General features: G+C 39.2%; 1 protein-coding gene across 2 annotated transcripts in view; it reads left to right on the forward strand.

The window, feature by feature from the left end:
* The window catches only part of tmcc3 (transmembrane and coiled-coil domain family 3), a 39,324-nt gene that overhangs the window by 5,834 nt on the left and 14,382 nt on the right, over positions 1 to 19,108 (forward strand). Inside the window, exon 1 of one of the 2 annotated variants that reach the window (XM_034133604.1) lies at positions 6,019 to 6,278. The exons of the other annotated variant lie outside the window; for it this stretch is intronic. Coding sequence (XP_033989495.1) covers positions 6,276 to 6,278 — 3 coding nt within the window. The 5' untranslated portion in view covers positions 6,019 to 6,275. Of the gene's footprint in view, positions 1 to 6,018; positions 6,279 to 19,108 lie in introns of those variants that run through there. 2 annotated transcript variants of the gene reach the window in all.

Consider the following 19,108-nt stretch of genomic DNA (forward strand, 5'->3'; position numbering starts at 1 on the left):
CGTGTGTTACTTGACACATTCGATCATTTAGCTAAAGTAATAAACACTCCTTGAATGTTTCTTTTATTTTGCAGGTACAGTAAATGTTTTCTGTAGTTTTTACTGGAGGTTTAACCATGGGGGATTTATAACCCAGAGTCCTTTCACCTCTTCACCAAAATCCCCCCTCTCTGTTCATCCCTTTCAGAAGACCATCTGTTTCATTACTTGATGCTTTATTGTGCACATCTACTGTATGCAATAAAACTGCATCAGGGCATTTGAAATATTGACCGTGGGATTAACTTGACAGCGCTGCGTCTATCTGCTGCAGAGCCTCCATTCCACTCGGCTTGAATGTACCGCCAGAGTCCTTTAAAAACCACCACAGACCTTTCTCATTCCCAGCATGCCCATTGAAGTGTCCCATTGATTTACTTCCTGCTTTGTTTGGACAAAAGATTCTGCTAGAAACCTTAGCTCCCCCTGAAGAAATGTTAATATAAAGACTGAAAGAGCCTGGGAGGAGGAGACAAGCTCCTTCTGTTCATTTGTTTAAAACAGAGTTGATTTTGAGGCAGAGCAAAGAGAGGGGAGCTGGTGGAAAAGAGAATAACGGAGCTCACAGGGGTTCTTCATAGGTTTAACCTGGCCCTTTAGTATAAGAAAAATATCCTGTGGAGATTTACTAATCATTAAACTAAATAAGGTTTCCCAAGATAAAGGAGTTCTGACTTTGTTTAGATGTTACCTAATTCAAACACACAGGTGTAAATGCTACTATTTGAGATAAATAACAAATATGATGTTAGCTTGCTAGTCAGAATCAAAAGAAGTAATATTGTTATTTGTTCAATGCCTGACACTTACTATATGCATATGAACATGGCAGTTAAAGCCCAGCACCAAAGCTGCCTACCTGGTTAAGAAATTGGGCATTTAGCAGCTAAAGAGTTTCAAGGAGATGCACAACAACCAAAAAGAAAAACAAAACATTTAAAAAGTGACACAAAACTGCCAAAAAGGGACACAAAAAAAGGTATTTCATATTGAATCTTGGCTCTTCCTACTGTTTTAGGGTGGGGGCTCCTTGTCACATAATGTGTTCATTTGCGTGAAATAGGCAACTTTTTTGCTGATAATAATGCCATTATTGTGTTCTCAGCTTGTTTCCACTGAAGGTGGCCAATAATTGCAATTTGTGGCTTTAATGGTAAACTTGTTAAGGAATTGACACATTTTGTGATGGATGTACAGAAAGCTGCATTTCAGCCTTCGTCGAATTGTCTACATTTCATACGGCCTGATATCCTGGCTGACCCTGGTGGATCGTGTTTGATATCACCGTGTCACAGTCCCGTCTGCAGGGTGATTTATGTGGATGTTCAGGCAGATTAGTCACTGTGCTCATGCCAAACGGTAGCCACAGAAGCAGCAGTCTCTTGTGCTCTCTGACTGACCCCCAACCCCCCTCCCCTGATGCAACACGTTTGTGTGCAAGTCAGAATCATTACTCTGCCACTACTGAGCCTAATGGGGCTTATCGGCATCAATAGCATAATGTGAAAAATACATTAGTTGAAAATAGCCCCGCTGATAAATCCATCTTTTTGGGGGGATTGACATCATTTGTAAAAAAAATCAGCATGACAGAGATGACGTGACACTGCAGCGTAAAGCTAATAAGGTACAAGCAATAAATGAGAGAAAGGAAGGGAAGATTGTACTAAAAGATAAAAGCCATGATGCGAGAGAGACAGGCAGGGTAGGAGATGCTGTTAAAGAAAATGTAATTGCTGGCACTGAAGCATTGACATATAAATTAAAAAGTGGAGCTGGAGGTTGACAGTTTCCTTTCTGTTATATAATCCAAATATACATCATAACCCAACTGCGTCAGTTATTGAGCCCAGAGGACGTGTATGTGCAAGCGTCTCCCTGTTCCATTGATTCTGTCTTTACCCTGCATGAAAGAAAGATTAGTTTTATCCAAGGATGCACACACAGCAGTGGGTCGCAGCTTTTTACCTCTGTGCTAATCTGACTGCAGTAATGTTCCAAATTTAGAATAGCAAATTATAAACACATTAGAGCTTCTATGCGACAGAAGTATCAGCCAGACATTAGGCAGAGTCATAGCCGTGAAATATTCAAGTTCTTAATGTAATTCTCTCTACATAATGTCTTTATCTCCCGGCGCTCCAACATCTTATATGATATAATAGACGTATTATATAATTAACACAAATGTATTCTCTTGTCTATGTTATGGATATAAATGAATGCAGGATTCATTTAACATAGCCTCCATTAGGTTCATAGAATGAGCTGATTTTACAGTCATTTCACAGTTAAATTCTTTTAAAGCTATTATAGTTTTCCGCTGTCATAGTCGTGCTATCTGACAAAGCACAAAGGAAATGAGGAAGCAAAGGGACGTTTCTTTAAAACCAAGAGAGACGTCTAACACGCAGTCTGCTTTCCCTTCCTGTCTGACACATAACCAGGCGGGATTAGGACAGCTGTTCGTCAATTAACTCTCCGTTACTTGTCCTACTTTCTTTTCCATCTGTCAGTTTCCTTTCTCACACATATTGGGTGACACGGGAACTGAAATTAGCATTGACGTCAGGTTTCCTGGAATTCATCTTCCACCACCGTTTAGCATTAAGCAGTCTATTACAACAACCAAACCATTGTCTCGAAGGTGTACCTTAGAATGAACTGAGCCAACACAAAAACGACTACAATAGTGTTTAGAAAAGAGAATATCTTAAATTATGCAAGGATATTGCAAAGCATTTCATCATGAAGGTGTTTATACTGCAGTTGCACTAAAGCCAGTTATACTGTACGGGCAGAGAAGTAATAGTAAAATGAGTTGGAATCTACCAGGCACTGTAACATGCTGTAAACAAAATACTGCCCTTTATCAGCTATCATCATTTTGTAGCTCTGGTTAGTTCTCCATCACTTCCTGAGGGAACTATGAGGACTTTAAGATGCTGAATGCTATGCTGAGCGGCCAGTTAATGTATCTGTATGCTGTTTTGTGCTGAGTTTACAGATACTTGCTGATGAGAGAGGTTAGAGTCAATTAAAACAGTGAACTTGTGGGCTCTAAAAGCAAAACAATAAAGTTAACGCTTGTAAAATTATCCATAGAGATTTTAGTGGTATGGTTGGTGGTTGTAAAGGAGTCAGGTGACATACTGTATTTTAAAGAGCAACAAGAAAGTATTTTCTTGTGGGAATGGATTGGGGTGGATAGATGGGTCAAACAGGTTATGAAAGTTCTTTGATTTTTATATATCCCCCCAATCACCTCTCTATGCAGACTTTCACCCATGAGACCGGAGTGTGTGTCCTTTGTGAAACAAAACTGAACATTGACTTATCTTGAGTGACTTACGGAAATCATGCCTTGTGCGCTACTCAACACTTAACTTAGTTCATGCATTTAACCTATACTAACTACGAACCAAGTGTATATTTGTTTACCCAAACCAAAATTGTTTACTTTACATAACCAAGTATTTTTGTTGCCTTAACCTAACAGAGTTGTTTTCTGTGTAAATGCCAGTTTATAAAAAAAATGGCGTGCTTGTAACAAGTGGAAACTGATTCTAGAGGGGTACATAGAGCATCATAGTATAAGGTGTAGTGTCACTGACCAAGCTGCTGTATCTGAGGAGTTGTGAGTGAAAACGTGTTGACATTTTTAGAGTCCCAAGGTCTGACCTGCTTAATCTTAAACATTCAGAAATCCCTACAGAATATCTGATGCTCCTAAACCACCAGAACATTCTGAACTGCCCCTAACTCAAACATTCCAGAACCCCTGCAGGATGTTGCAATATTCCCATATCTCACGGGAACACTCCGATTCCCTCACCTAAAACATTCCAAAATCCCTCCATAATGTTCCAAACTCCCAAAAAAAATCCAGGGCCTCACCAAAAGTCCCCTGACCTTGGTCCTCCCCCAAACAATCCTTAGCCCCCAGCTAAAGGCTCCTGGAAAGTATCAGCGTTCTGGAAGTCTCTGGTGTTGCTGAGGTCAGAGTGATGTCACAGCTGAGATGGAGACAGGAAAGTGAGGCAGGAAGTGCGTAAAGTACACAAACATTCCATGGGGAAAAGGAACAATAGCATCTTGTGATTAGCAGAGCATGTTTTATGGATGCACGTAATTGCCTAAATCCTTGACACACACATGGATTTTACATCATTTGTAACCATGAATTCGGACATCAATACACTCAGGTATTCAATACATGCTGTTTTGCAACTCTGTTTTAGTCAGATAATTGGATTTTGACCTCCATTGCACTAATTAAAAGTGAAATATGGTGATATTTAGATAAAGAATTGCAACTGCATGTATGTCAGAGATTGTGTTTGTGGGTACTGTCAATGTGTGTCCTCTTTCTTTTGTATCAAAGCAGGTAGAGAGAGTGTTAAAATGCAATGTTTTGTTTGCTGTTTAACCAACAACAGCCTTGCAAGTATCATGCAGTGCTAAAATACCCATTAGAGATCTGCTCCTAATGGCATTACAACACATTAGGCTAAAGTTGTTTTACTGTGAGCCCAAAGCCAATGCACTTTCCGAATCAAATCAATGCAAAAGTACAAAGATAGAGACCTAATTAAATGTCACATTTAACCCTTTGTCCACCTCTCTTTCCCACATGCATAGGCATGGATAGGATACATAGACACCCAGGGGAAATGGACTGGAAGTGTATCAGGTTATTAGGATTGATCATAGCAGAAAGATTAATTGTGGATCCATCCCGGAGCTATGTAATGATCTTTCTAAATATGTACACACGCACCCGTTCAGTGAAATGATACGATTTAATTAACCTAGATCAGATTCAACTTTCAATATCAGAGTGTTGCCCTGCAGCCATCCTCAGTGCCGGTGCTGTTATCTGCCTGCAGGCTGAATCACACGGCCTCGGACTGTCAAACCTGTCAGCACACACACTTGTCACAATGATTAAAAGATGGCTGACGCACTCCCTGTCCTCATGAAGTCGGCATCAGATCAATTTGTGCACAAGAGGGGAGAAAGTAATAAAGAATGACAGGTCAATGACACAGGGTTAATGCAATGTATGTTATGTTTTCTAATATGGCAGGAACAGGAGACATAAACAAAAATGGACATGCTTTTGTTTTCATGTATTTTGCTTTCATAACATGTCTTCTTTCAGACTTGTGGAAATAAACCCCTCCAAAATAGACATTTAGGAGTACATTTATATTTGCGTGAGCCAAAGCATCATGAATGTCTAAAATCAACATTTCCCCAAAACTATTAATACATAACATACTTATCTTAATGTATAATCAACCGGGGGACGTTTTATGGGGATATTTACCAGTTCAACATTTTCACATGTAGCATCTCCCCTTAAATTGGGTGCATAAATACGTAATGTGACTGTGAGCCCAGACAGTAAACTATTAGCAGACTCATATCACATGACAAGGCAAAACTAATTGTTTTCTTTATCATTGGGGCCAGAGAACACCTGCCCTGACCGGCTGTGTCTTTAAATCATTCATGACTTTGTGAGTTATAATTAATTTATCGTTTAACTTGAGATCTGGCTGGTGTCATCTTGAATTAGTCAATCAGCTATCAGTCTATGTGACTAGTAATCTAATCAGTTAGTTTATATAATCATAAATTACATGATATGATAATTGTGAAAGAGCCCATTCTGCACAACACTTGTGCAGTCGGCCATACCTAATTAAGTACTAATTGGACCTTATTTGATTATTAAGTATATTCAAAATGTAACACAACATGGGCAACCATAAACAGATACATTACATTTTCTTTTTCAGTCCTACTTTAAGTACATGTGAAACTAATTTAATTTGGAGCTCTCCAGTCTCTGGTTATGAATTAATTCATGTGGGTGTATTTGATATCCACCGCAGCCCCTCCCTCTGTATACCGCGGTGGGCGGGGCTTAATCACACACTGTCTCTACTCGGTCCCGCTGGTTTTAGAAGGATTACCGCGGAGGGCTGGTGGGGGTACGAGTCACACCGTTGCCGCCGTCGGTCGGTTGTTTCAGCAGCGGTGGCAGCGAGTGGGAGCCGTGATGGCATGTGAAGCACCGACGACGTTAACGGACCACCGTAAACTCTGAATGTAAGGACAACGAAACCGGGAGACCCAGCTTGAGTCCCGAGATATGTCCGGAGCTTTCTGTGCTGTTGTCGAGAAAACTTTACCGGGAGTAGGAACACTCTTACACCAACGTCAACATGGTAAATATGCGTTTATACTATTAGCTAACGTTAGCCACCTAGCGTCTATAACATAAGTGAGAGGGTTCATTTATTGTTAAGGAGAACTTATCTATACATTACGGTGTGTCATTTATAGACACGTCGATACAAAATTGTGTTAACTTTGTGTATAATGTCATGTTTAACAGACACACAAAGAGTTGACAAGTTATTATAATGTCTATTATAAAAGCTAACCGTCGAGTTTCTGTCATCACAGAACAAGTTGGAAATCCTCCTATTTTCCAGGCAGTGTTGTGTGCACTCCTAACAGCTGACACACCGTCGACCAGTCCCGACACGTTTTATATTCCTCTGCAAGGAACCCAACAAGTCACTCAAAAACATAATTAATTGCTGGTCTAATAATCCTCATATGGCAATATTTACACACCACTCATTAATCTGTTGTGGCCGTTCTGCATTTCTTGGCACAGATCCGATGCTCCATTCACTGCTTTCCCTTTAACATTTCCATTCTCATTAATGGTCCCTCTACCTTCTTATTCCAGAAATCTTAAGCTACACAAACAATACATTAAGCCTGATATGGAAATGTGTCAGCCAGTAATTCAAACTCTTACATTGTGTTATTGTACTGTATGTATTTATATTGAGGCAAATTTAAATGTACAAATTGTGTAATGGAGCTTGGTGGAATTGAACAGAGCTTTTTTGCATATCCTCTCCAGTCCAAGATATTGTATGTACCACCATAAGAAAATGACTTGTAGGAAAGCTTGAAAATGATTTGGATTATTAATTGGTAATTACAGTAGTTGCTGAATATTTTTCTTTGTGAGTGAGGCAGCATTACATACTGAATTTATAATGGAGTTGGATGAAGGCGAACCAAGCATCTTGCTAAGACCAGAACAGGATATTTCATTAAGAATTGTAGCAAAGACAAGAGAAAAGCATAAAAAAATACCTAGATTAATAATTTATATTACTATAACGGTTTTTCTTTGTGTATGAGGCATCATTACATTGACAGGTTTTATAATGGAGTTTGTTGGGGATGGACCATCTGCAGACCAGACCGTGTACTTGTCAAAACGTTTTAAGACAATTTGACACTTTGCTCACTCAGGCGACCTTTTATAGTGCTTAGACTTTTTTTCTAATCATCCAGACATCCCATAGAAACACATGTATAGCTAAGTGGTTGGTCTATCCAGCCTGTCTGAAAGTGTTGCATTCATCTCAGGTGATTCTAATATTTCCCTGTTATTATATCTAATTATATAAATAAAGGGGCGAGGGGTTGCTGTTTTCTCAATGTTCCTATTATAGAGCGGTAGTTTGTGCCTTCCTGCTATGTGTTACATGGATGTAACACATGCTGGTGACTTGCTCCTGTCACTATATTCCTCCCAAATGTTGAATAACATGATATGTTATGATATGTTATATGCTATTCTCCTCTGACCCAGTTACAGTGGCTCCGGCTCAGTACAAAGAGCTGCTTCTTTGTGAAGCCCTGTACAGAACATACTTCTAGGCTAAGAGTTATATGACAGCTTCCAAAGAGGGGGAGGTTTAAATGTAGGGTGCACTTTCTTTTGTGTTGCACTGCAATTCACAAGTCTTGTGACCATCAATTTATACATCCAATGAAATTGCATTACAGTCACGATTTTCTTCTACAATTTGACCTTATTTGATTACAACTGTTTGAGTGCAACTCTCATTGCTAAATCATTTTATAAATGTGTATTTTGCCAGGCGACACCCACATATTGACTAGGGACTGAAATGTATATGATTATATTGGTGTCGATGGCATTATTAGTTACTCTTAACAATCAATATTGATTCCATCTATAATGATGTGTGGGAAAAGGAGTGTATACAGGTTGTTCATGTTTCCATACTTTTATTTCTCTGGACAAAACTTACAGCATCACACAGGTTAAGGGATTAAATAAGATTTATAAAGGGAAAGGATTGTGAATGTGAAAGCATTTGTTTTTCATATAGGTTTTATTAGTCAAGAAAATAAATTGTGATTTTACCCTTCAGAACTCGCACGGAGAGTTAAAAAAAACTAAACATTACTGCACTTTTAGGGCATTCTGTGTTGACAAATGCTTCATTATATTCCCAGTTTCTCCCAACTTGCCCTATTGTCGTCTACTTCCTATAAATGCTACCACTTGTTTTCCATCCCTACAGTTGAATGTCTCTGTGGTTCATAGTCCTGCTGTCTTGTACACCCAGGTGCGCTCTAACACAGAGGCATTTCTCAACAGGACAGCTTTATGAGCTGTTCAGGGAGAGGAGGCAGTTTATCCCATCCTCAGTTGTTAACCTTTATTCGACTACACTCAGGGGATCCTTTTAGCGGAGCAGGAGCTATATTGGTGCAGGATCGAGAACCTTGCCCATGGGCACCTTAGTGGTCGTTGTTGTGGAAGGATAAAGCATTAGTCATTTTCCTCCAGCACTTTTTCCAGACAGAAGTTGGAAAGTCTAGTCTCTGTGAAGTGTGGGGGGGGGGGGGATTCAATCTGCAGACAGAAGTTCAGTTTCCACTGTAACATCTCCTTCTTTCTCTTAACGGGTTATTATATTTTTTTAACCAGCGATTCTCAGCTGGTTTCCAATTGGGACATAATTTCTTTTAATAACGAGTATTTTCATTCTCAGTGAATCTGCTGGTTACTTTCTTAATTTATATTTATTATTTTAAACCTATAAGTGTGTAATTTAAGAAGTAAAAAAAAAAATCTTATCCTATATTATGGCTAGTAGTGTTGTTTAGGCTGAGTGTATAGGCTACTTTTAAACCTTAGTTTTGGCCCTTTTTTAAATTGTATTTCACAGCCTCGTCGCTGTAGCATCACACATAATGCCCACTGTAACATTTGGCATTTCCTCGTCATCTCCTCGGTTCAGAGGGTTCCCAACCTGGCATGTGTGTGTGTTCACTGTCAAACAGACTTGCCAAGCTTGAATCTGCTCTGATGAAAAGGGCAGGGGATTTATCAGGGAGGAAATTGATTTTTTTGACGCAGTGGAAGGACGGTAGTTGACTTGATTTATTTAAATATCAATATGGATGATGCTAAAAGGTCTCGTATGTGTTTACATAATTGGAGGTGTGTAATTAATGCACCGAGAAGCCTAATCTCTTGCTATCATTAGATCACTTTCAAAGAGGAAGATCTCCCCCTCTTAAAGCTGTGTGTGTGCATGTGTTTTTGATCTGGAGGAAAAAGGATGAGGGTGTGTTTTCCTTCTCTGAGCTCCTCACAATATCCCCTCTGGGCAGCAGGGTGTTTTTCTGAGATTCTTGTACCTCTTCTTTAGATTAATGTCAATAAGAGGAGGTTATTTTTGCCCAAGGTCTCATTCCACTTTCTTGGCAAAGAGATAACAGTGTTCCCTAAAAAGAGCATCTGTCTGCCATTAGTCATGTTTTTTAGCAGACAAATGCATCATGCAAAGACTTCGTTAAGGCACCCAGGGGGAAACATCATCTTTCGGCCTCAGTGTTGGATAATTAGACAGTCGGGAAAAGCAAATAGTCTGAGTGTGCATGATACATTCCCCCTGTTATCTACCTTTAGGCTAAGGTGTTATACTTTCTTCTCTCAGATTATGAGATGAGGATTGGTTGATCGATGGTTATAGCCCTGCCTGCCTTTTTGTTTTTTCTCATTAGCACAATATAAAAGTTTGGGCTCATTATACGATTCGAGAAAATGTTTTTTAATCATTATTTTTAATCAGATTGTTTTCCTGGCTTTGGGTGTTAATTGTTTCCCAGTACAACATTAATTTACACTCAACAGGTCAGAGCTTGTTGTTTTGCTCTCTTCCTGAAACCAGTTTTTGCAGTATGTATGCCTATCCCAGTACACACACACACACACACACACACACACACACACACACACACACACACACACACACACACACACACACACACACACACACACACACACACACACACACACACACACACACACACACACACACACACACACACACACACACACAGTCCCCAATCAGCGCCACAAATCACACTGATGAGCTGAGCCTTGGCCTTTGTTTGGCCATTGAGAGTGAACAGAATGGGAGGAGGGAATGTCGATGAATGGGAGCTGATTTGTTGTTATTCTCCTTCGACTCGCTTCATTGGACATCACGGCGAGGTGTGAGCTCGGCTCTACTCAATGGCGTCTGTTGCCAAGGGCAACTGGTGGAATCTGTGTCGTTTCCCAGAATAAATTATGCTTTTAAAGGGATAGTTTGGAATTTTTCAAGCAGGGTGGTATGAGCGTCTTATTCATAGTCAGCCGTGTTTCCCCTGGGTTTACTGCCTTGGCAGGGTGCTGCTCTGATAACAAAATATTTGAATTTCTTTTTTTTATCGATAACGGCTTGAGGTTAAAAAATAATAATAATAAACAAATTTGAAACTGGGGGGGGACACAAACGGGCAGACAGCAGAGCTCGGGGCAATAATGCAGATTTGTTTGACTTTTTTACACTTTGTTGTTCTCCTTTCCTCCGCTCTTGTCTCTGATTGTGAGTGTGTGCATTCATGTGTGTGTGTGTGAGCATTCATGTGTGTGTGTGTGTGTGTGCATTTGTGTGTGTGTGTGTGTGTGTGCATTCGTGTGTGTGTGTGTGTGTGTGCATTTGTGTGTGTGAGCATTCATGTGTGTGTGTGTGTGTGTGCATTCGTGTGTGTGTGTGTGTGTGTGGGGGGGGGGGGGGGGGGGGCCTTCAGAAACAGAGCGGAGGGAGAATGTGAATACGCAAAGCAGTGGACACTGAAACATGCACATACATTGGATAAATAACATAGGCGTTTAGTTTATTTAATAAAAGAGCACATGTTCAATGTGAAAAGTGACCGTAGATAGATTACTTCAGTTGCAATTTGGTGCTATATATATATATTTTTTTTATTTAAAAAAAAAAAAGAAAAAAGAAAGAAAAACACCTTGAATTTCAGACGGGGCGTGGGGCTCCGTTGGCAGGGCGCAGCGCCCCGCCAAGACAATGGTAGGGGAAACACTGGTCAGTGTATTCATTGAAGTACAAATCTGCAACTGAAGCCATTATCTTTGCTCTCTTCAAAGCTATCAAACTGACAAAAACTGTCTTTTTATTTCACAGGACACAGGAGTTACTGGTATACTGCCTTTAACGGTGTGTTTGTTTGTGTTATTCTGGGACTTTGGGTGTTGATTAAATTAAAGTCACACAATAACACAAACAAAACTATCAATAGAGGCAGATGTAGACCAACAACAACCATGTTTTGGGAAGTAAAATGGTGGCTTTGAGGAGAGAAAGATATATCTCATCGGTAAATACAAATATAGATATTGATTGTTTTGAGTGGGACTATTTCATTAGGTGCCAGTATATCTTTTCTGTGCTGGTTCTTCTGTCTGCTTCCTTAACCTGGGAGCATGTTTACTGCCATCTACTGTAGGTAATACACTGAATATAGATAGTTACCTCATACAACTCTACTGCAAACAAGCTCTCCCTTGACACAAACAAATGCGCAAAAATAATGTGAGCAGGAGAGCAGGACAGAGTATAATCTCTGAAATGTAAATTATTAGATGATTTTCACGTAGGTACACAGGTTTCTCTCTGTCTGTTGATGCTTTTGGATTAGGGATTAAATGGGATAAACTGACAGAGAATCCACACACACCAGCAGCGAGTAACAGGGTGAGGATTAACCAACACACACATACTCTGCCCATCAAAGAGATCCTGTGTTTCGCTATCACACACACAGCTGTTTTTTCCCCTAGTCATATCATATTACGCTGAATCACTGCCAGTTATTAGAGTCACTTTAGACACATTAAGCTAGTGGAAAAATGTGGTTCAGCCTCTTTTGGCATTTAATTAGTCCTCTCAAACTCAACAGTAGTTATCACAACCTGCATTAGGGACAAACATATACAAAATGCAAATGGCGGGTCGGAAACATTTGGTTGGCCTCTGGCACATGCCTTCATAGGAGCTATTATTACATTGGAATATTTTCATTCTTGGTAAATTGTTTCATTAGTTAACTAGGGCTGCTCGATTATGGCAAAAAATCATAATCTCGATTATTTGGGTCAATAATTGATATCACGATTATTAAAAACGATTATCCATTTACTTTGAAAACATCCATTTATAGAAAAAAAAAATGTGAACAGTATGTTTTTAACAGTTGATTACCCTGAACTTTACGTATAATTCAACTGAAAAACCAATACATTTTTTTTTTTAAAAATCGTTTTATTTCGATTATGTTGTTTTCATAATCGTTGCAAGCCAAAATCGTAATTGCGGTTAAAATACGATTAATTGAGCAGCCCTATAGTTAAGTCAAAAATACATAATTTACCCTTCCAACTTCTTAAACAGTAGGATTTTCTTTTTTATATCACTAGACATTTTATTTTTTTGTTTAAACCAAATAAGCAATTATAAAGCAATGCATATTTTCTTAGGCTCATTCCTATCTGACCTTTTTTTAGGATTTACCTATTAATAATACAAAAATAGTAAGTTGCAGCCCTTGTAAATAACATACTTCAATAAATGTACTGTATGAACTTTTGGGCTGCTATACATGTTGTCATTATTAATTGGGCTAAAGGATGAATCATTATTTTGTCTTAAGAGTGGCAGAACAGAGAGGACAAATATTCATCACAGTATCCAAAAAACTAAAAGTGACGTCTGTTTTGTCACACATACAGTCCTACCCCCTTCAAATTGTATTTAATATCATAAAAGAACGAGAAAATGTATTACTCTTTGTAGGATTTTTGGGGGAATTTTGAATCCTCAAAACAGTTCATATTTTGTCTGTAATCGATGTGTTTTAGCACTTATGTAAATCAAATCTGCATCATGAATAAATATTCAAAGATTTGAACACACCTGCCAGTGACTGTTATGTAATCCAGAGAGTGTTTGCATGTGTGTTGACTGAAGGATGCAGGGTCATTCAGACTGTGTGGACACATTACAAAGTCTGGCTTTCACTCATGCCAACATTTCGCTGTACTCGACTCTAGTAAGTGCTCTAGTGTGTGTAAGAGTATGCGCGTGTGTGTGTTTGTAAGTGCAGAGGAGTGGGTTGTTAGGAATCAGGCTTCTAAAAATGGAGCTTTCTCTTCAGAGTGACTGAATGTAGATCCAACTCTTTCCTGTGTGTACATCTAAATACAGAACGTATGAGTGTGTGTGTCTGCATGATTACTTATAGTCCGCTTTGTAAGACACAGATTTGATGATTATTGAGATCTATTCGAAGCTACTTTCTCGAACCTTAGAGTAGGAGAATAAAAATAGCTTGTATATAAAACCCTCTTACTTATTGTTGAATATAATCTCAATGTTATTATATGCATGTACACACTGTTAATTGATATGAATGTGTAAATAAATGAAGATTTATGTTTCCTTCAGCTTAGGTTTTCTCATAGAGCTCGTCTGATTAGACGAATATTTGAGTAATCTAATAGTTAATCGACAGAAAATGTATCAACAAGTTATTATTCAAGCAAATACAAATTGTTTATTTGGCCTTTTGGACTGTGGATTTACTCAACCATTGTTAACGAAAACAAAAATTGATTGATTGAGGCGCCGTTTACACGAGGAGAAAACTGCTTGTATCTGCATAGTTTCGCGTGCGTATAGCCCTATTATTTACACGAGGCCGATAGAAACTGACCCCACCAACAATAACGGGTCCCAAGGTGGATAGGTTTGCAAACTAAACGCTCTGGGGGGTCAACCGAGTCCGTGTAATCACCTCGATACGAATATTTCCTGAAAAAATAACGATAGCCCCGCCTCTCCCCACCTCTCCTGCTCACTGCTGTAGCAACTATCAAAAATAGCTGTGTTAATTAAACGCACAAGGGGTTCTTGAATGAAATAATATTATAAAAGGCAAACCAGAATTGTTAACGCCCAATATACTCCTTAAACAAAATAAACAGAGTCAGATTTCATGCATTGATCCATTATATTGACAAAGGATGATCTCACCCGGTGTTTGTAGAGAATATCTCTCTCTTTCTGAGCCGTCCTCTCCACGGAGACGTGCTTCTTGGTCGGGATGCAATATCCACAGATTCGGTTTCTTTCAGTTTCTTTCAGTTTCAGTTTCAGTTTCGGGGCTTAAACAGAAGGGTAGCCATGGCAACATTGCAGCGGGGCTGCTCGGTTGCTCTTCTTCGCGGCTTTTGGTGTATTTTGGCGGAAGTTACAGCGCCACTTACAGTCCCAGCATATGTACTACAGCGTTTCCAGCGGCCTCGTTTGAACAGACACGTTAAATGAAACAAATGCATGTGAACGGAAGACTTTTTTGAATACGCATACTGTGCATAAACGCAAACGGTCCCGTGTGAGCGGGGCCTTAGTTATCCACCTTGTTTCAAATCAGTTCCAAAATGTTTTCTACCAAGTTTCGGGTAAATTGGTGCAGTAGTATTTCCCCAAAAATGGGAGACATAACCTCTTTGACGGACGTAAAAATCATCTTAAAAAGTTAAAATAATAATAATAATTTGTTGCAGATCTAGTTTGTTGCTATTTCGCAAAAGAAAATGTCTGTTAATATCTATATTTTATTTACTTCATTGTACATCCCCTGGATGGATTTTGAAATATAAACATCGACATGTATCAGTGGGGTCAATGTAAGCTACTTTCCCCAAGGTCATATGAAAACATTGCATCATTATGCTTCTGCATCTCTTGCAGAATCTACTCTATTTGCAATTGTATGAGTTGTGTTGCTTTCCATAGAATTGGTTTGTGTGGTAATGCATACGTAAAGCACTTTGAATTGCCTTTGTGCCTGAAATAAATAAACAAATCCTTACTTTGAAATGGACAAATGTTCCCTTAAAGCAGGGGCCTGCAACCTTTTTGACCAAAAGAGCCATTTTGCCCTTTTCCACCAATTTTCTTTGTCTGAAGCCGCAAAACATATTTGATTGCTTTATAGCTTATAAAGTTGTATATATTGTTACATCATAGACAAAAACTACAGTTTTTTTGCATTTATTATTTATTACATTATAGAAAACTGTTTACCTCTAATAATAAACAAAGATCTCTTATAAGGAGAATTAAAAAAAATACACAGGCCTACTTTAAAATAAATTAAACACAGCACCTGTCCTCTGCACATTTGAAGAAAATGAATATAATTCAAATGGGCCCACTTTGAAATAAATAAAACATATAGCTGCACCCTAAAAAGAGTTAACTGATTGAATTATGACTGAAGATCGTCAGCTGTCTTCCTCTTCCGTGTTTTCCCTCCAATACGTAAAGGCTGCAGCACCTTTGACAACTCCTCTCTACATATCAAACATACCGGTAAGCCAGCATCGTTTGCTGTGAAAGCAGATAACTCTGTCCACGCAGAATTAAACCCTCTGAGTTCCTCAGATACTTTTAGTATCTTTCATTTATCCATAGTTCGCTCATCGAGCCGGGGCTCAGGTTATTCGCCTGCATGAAAAGGCGCTGGTGCGGGACCTTAGCAGGATGTGACGCATATTTTAGTTGACCTAATTAAAACCGTTTTTAAAAAAAAATGTATGTGTCACAGTATCACCTCAAAATACGAAACATTTTCAACCGTGCAACAAAATATAAATAGTCCTACAAATATTTTTATTTTATTTCCTTCTTATTTTTGTCTAAGCTCAATGGAGCCAGAGCAGAGGGCTTAAAGAGCTGCATGCGGCTCGAGAGCATCTTAGCATCTTAGCCTTAAAGGCTTCAGTCTAAACTCTGACCTTGACTGGTTTGAACCCTTTGTTTTTTAAAACCCTAACCCAATTCTGCTCCACCTGTGGAGTTCAAACGCTGACCTCCACTCATCTTCTTTTCTTTACTCTCTTCTCGGTCTGTCAGTCTATATTTCCATCACTTCCTCTTCTACGCTCTTTTAAATCTCTTTCACTATTTCGGTCTCATTTTCCCTCAAGATTACACCCTCACCCATCTGTATTCTCACCATGTCGCTTTCTCTCCATCTTTCCTCCCCGAGCATTTTAGAATAGGAGCAAGGGCTGCTGGGTAATATTTGTTCTGAGCATCAGCAGATTAAAACCTCAGATTAGAGGAGAAAAGAGAAGAGACAGGATTACAACTTTTGTCTCTTTTGCATGTGGGTGTGTTAGCTACACGTGGTTTGGATTGTGTAGAGATATTCTCCCGTTGATCATCTTTTCGCGGTACATGTTGTCCGATTGAAAGATGAATGTATGTGTTGTGATGCATATGTATGTGGTCGTAATGGGATGCTGAGCTAGTTAATGGATTGGAGTTCTTGATGTTCAACTCGATATCCATCCATCTCTTCTTCTCGCTGCAGTGCATTGGTTGATTCGATATATTTCCTAGTCTCTGTCTGGTTAAATGAACAAGGAAGTAACTAAATAACTTCACAATGTTCATAACAAAAAGTGAAGCTCTTTCTTTAACTGGAAATATATATAAAAGCGATTTAGAAAAAGTCTATTCACAGTACTGATGTCAAACCTTGTGCCTCGTCAAGGGTGATTTTTTGTTTTGTCTTGTATTTCCAAACTTCAACCTCTTCTAACAAGTCTATAATAACATTTGTTTCCAACTTTCAGACACTTTTAAGATCAGAATGTTTCCCTTAGAAATGGATAAAGAAATATACACATATTAGGAGTAAATAATAATGAAATACAATCATTAAAAAGTGTCCTAGGAAATAGTTCATAGGTTTTAACAGTGAGTTTTAAAGCTGGTAAACAAGAAGCTACAGTATACGCTGCAGAGTGTAAAGCGGAGTAAATAAGGATGAGATCAGAGTATCTGTCAGTCTTTCATCCCTCCATCTGTGGTTTGTTAATGAGGCTGGGGGGTTTTCTTAGGCCACGTCAACAATATTACACTTTGATACTTAATGGACATCACGGTTTGAAAAACTACAGAGGTTGGAAATTCAGACACGCATCAACAAGTCTTTGAAAGCACTGAAAACGTTTTCTGATGTTTCAACTTGAAGCTCACTTTCAAGCTGGCTACACACCAACCCGATTTTGGGAGTCAGAGGCCGTCAGAGGCAGTCGGGCATTCGCGGCGCCCTACTCAGGTTGGTGTGTCCCGCACCGTCGTCTCTTTACGGCACCTTTTCACACCTCCCAACATGTTGAATCGGCCGCGGGAGGTCAGAGAAAGTCGGCCCAAGCAATCACTCTGATTGGCTGTTCACACTACCGCTGCCTGCTGGTAAGGACAGTTATTGCCACTCGTCGACTGAAGTATTTGCGGTGTGTTCGTAGGCGACGTAGCTGACGTAATAGTCGGGACGCCTTCGGTACGCGCTCTTTGGTCTCAAGTTCGAATCTTGCCGAAGTTTACTTTGAATCCTCATTCATCTGGCCTGTAAAGAGTCACACTCTCTATAGTGAGGTGTACATGCATTTCACACAACTGGCACTGTAGATTTCTATACATGACTAGGAAGAAGCTGTAGAAGTTTATAAACTAGACCGATTGTATAGCCATCAACACAAGGCACCATTTTAATATATTGTAAAATAATCATTTAATATTGATCATCAAGACTTTTGTTTATGCACACATCATTTTAAACATTTCTGCTTTACACCTTTATACATGCACCACCTCAAAAAGATAGTGACAATATTGTTAAAGGTTATACTGTATATACTGTACATTGCTCATTTTCAGATACCTTTCTTTGCATCTCTGATTAATAGAGAATCTAGTGTATAAAGTACAAAAGTAGTTTTGACAATTTGACACATTATTAAATTGCTATTAAACCAAATCCAGAGGCTTTAGAAGTGGCAGGGTTTAACAGTGAAAGCAGTTATGATTTGAAGTGCTCTGCTGATTAGATTAAAATGTTGGTGAATAACTAGGCCACTGAACACACTGTGAAAGGGATTTGTATGTAATGAGTCAATCAAAAGCAAAGTGATGAAGAGTTTATTCAATATGGCAGCTCAGTGCAGCGCAGTCTGATATCTTGTGTGTGTGTGTGTGTGTGTGTGTGTGTGTGTGTGTGTGTGTGTGTGTGTGTGTGTGTGTGTGTGTGTGTGTGTGTGTGTGTGTGTGTGTGTGTGTGTGTGTGTGTGTGTGTGTGTGTGTGTGTGTGTGTGTGTGTGTGTGTGTGTGTGTGTGTGTGTGTGTGTGTGTGTGTGTGTGTGTGTGTGTGTGTGTGTGTGTGTGTGTGTGTGTGTATTCTTACCCATTTCCCAGGTTTGCTTCTATTCTGAGTCTGTTTTTCTTTCGATGTATTCTCCTGGGTTAACTCTGGAGCCTGTTGGGGGGGTGGAGTGCCTTCCTGTCAGCTCCTCTTCCCCGGCCCCAGAGTCATGGCTGGTCCCCTGCAGGCAGGATCCAATTTACATAAAACAAATGTCTCATTGCCCTTAAAATGTCCTTTTAATCATAGAGAAATGAACTTAAAAGCTTGCACGTGATTTGAATACAATTTTAAAAGAATGAACGCAACCAAAGGATATCATCATGTCACCAGTTCTTTGTTCTGTCGTTCTTGACACAAATGATTCCCTTACCTTTAACTAGCAAGTCACATATTCATTAAGTTTAATTATTTTCCTTTTATTGCAGACAATTTAATTTAATTAAACTTAGGACAAGGTCTGCAACCATCAATAGTTTGACATTTCAACAAATCTGCCAATTTTCTCTAGATTGTTAGAAAATAAAAATGCCATCCCACTCTCTCCAAGTCCAAGAAGATGTCTTTAAATGTCCAAAAC

The sequence above is a fragment of the Trematomus bernacchii genome, unplaced genomic scaffold, assembly GCF_902827165.1.
Source record: "Trematomus bernacchii unplaced genomic scaffold, fTreBer1.1, whole genome shotgun sequence".
Taxonomy (NCBI): Eukaryota; Metazoa; Chordata; class Actinopteri; order Perciformes; family Nototheniidae; genus Trematomus; species Trematomus bernacchii.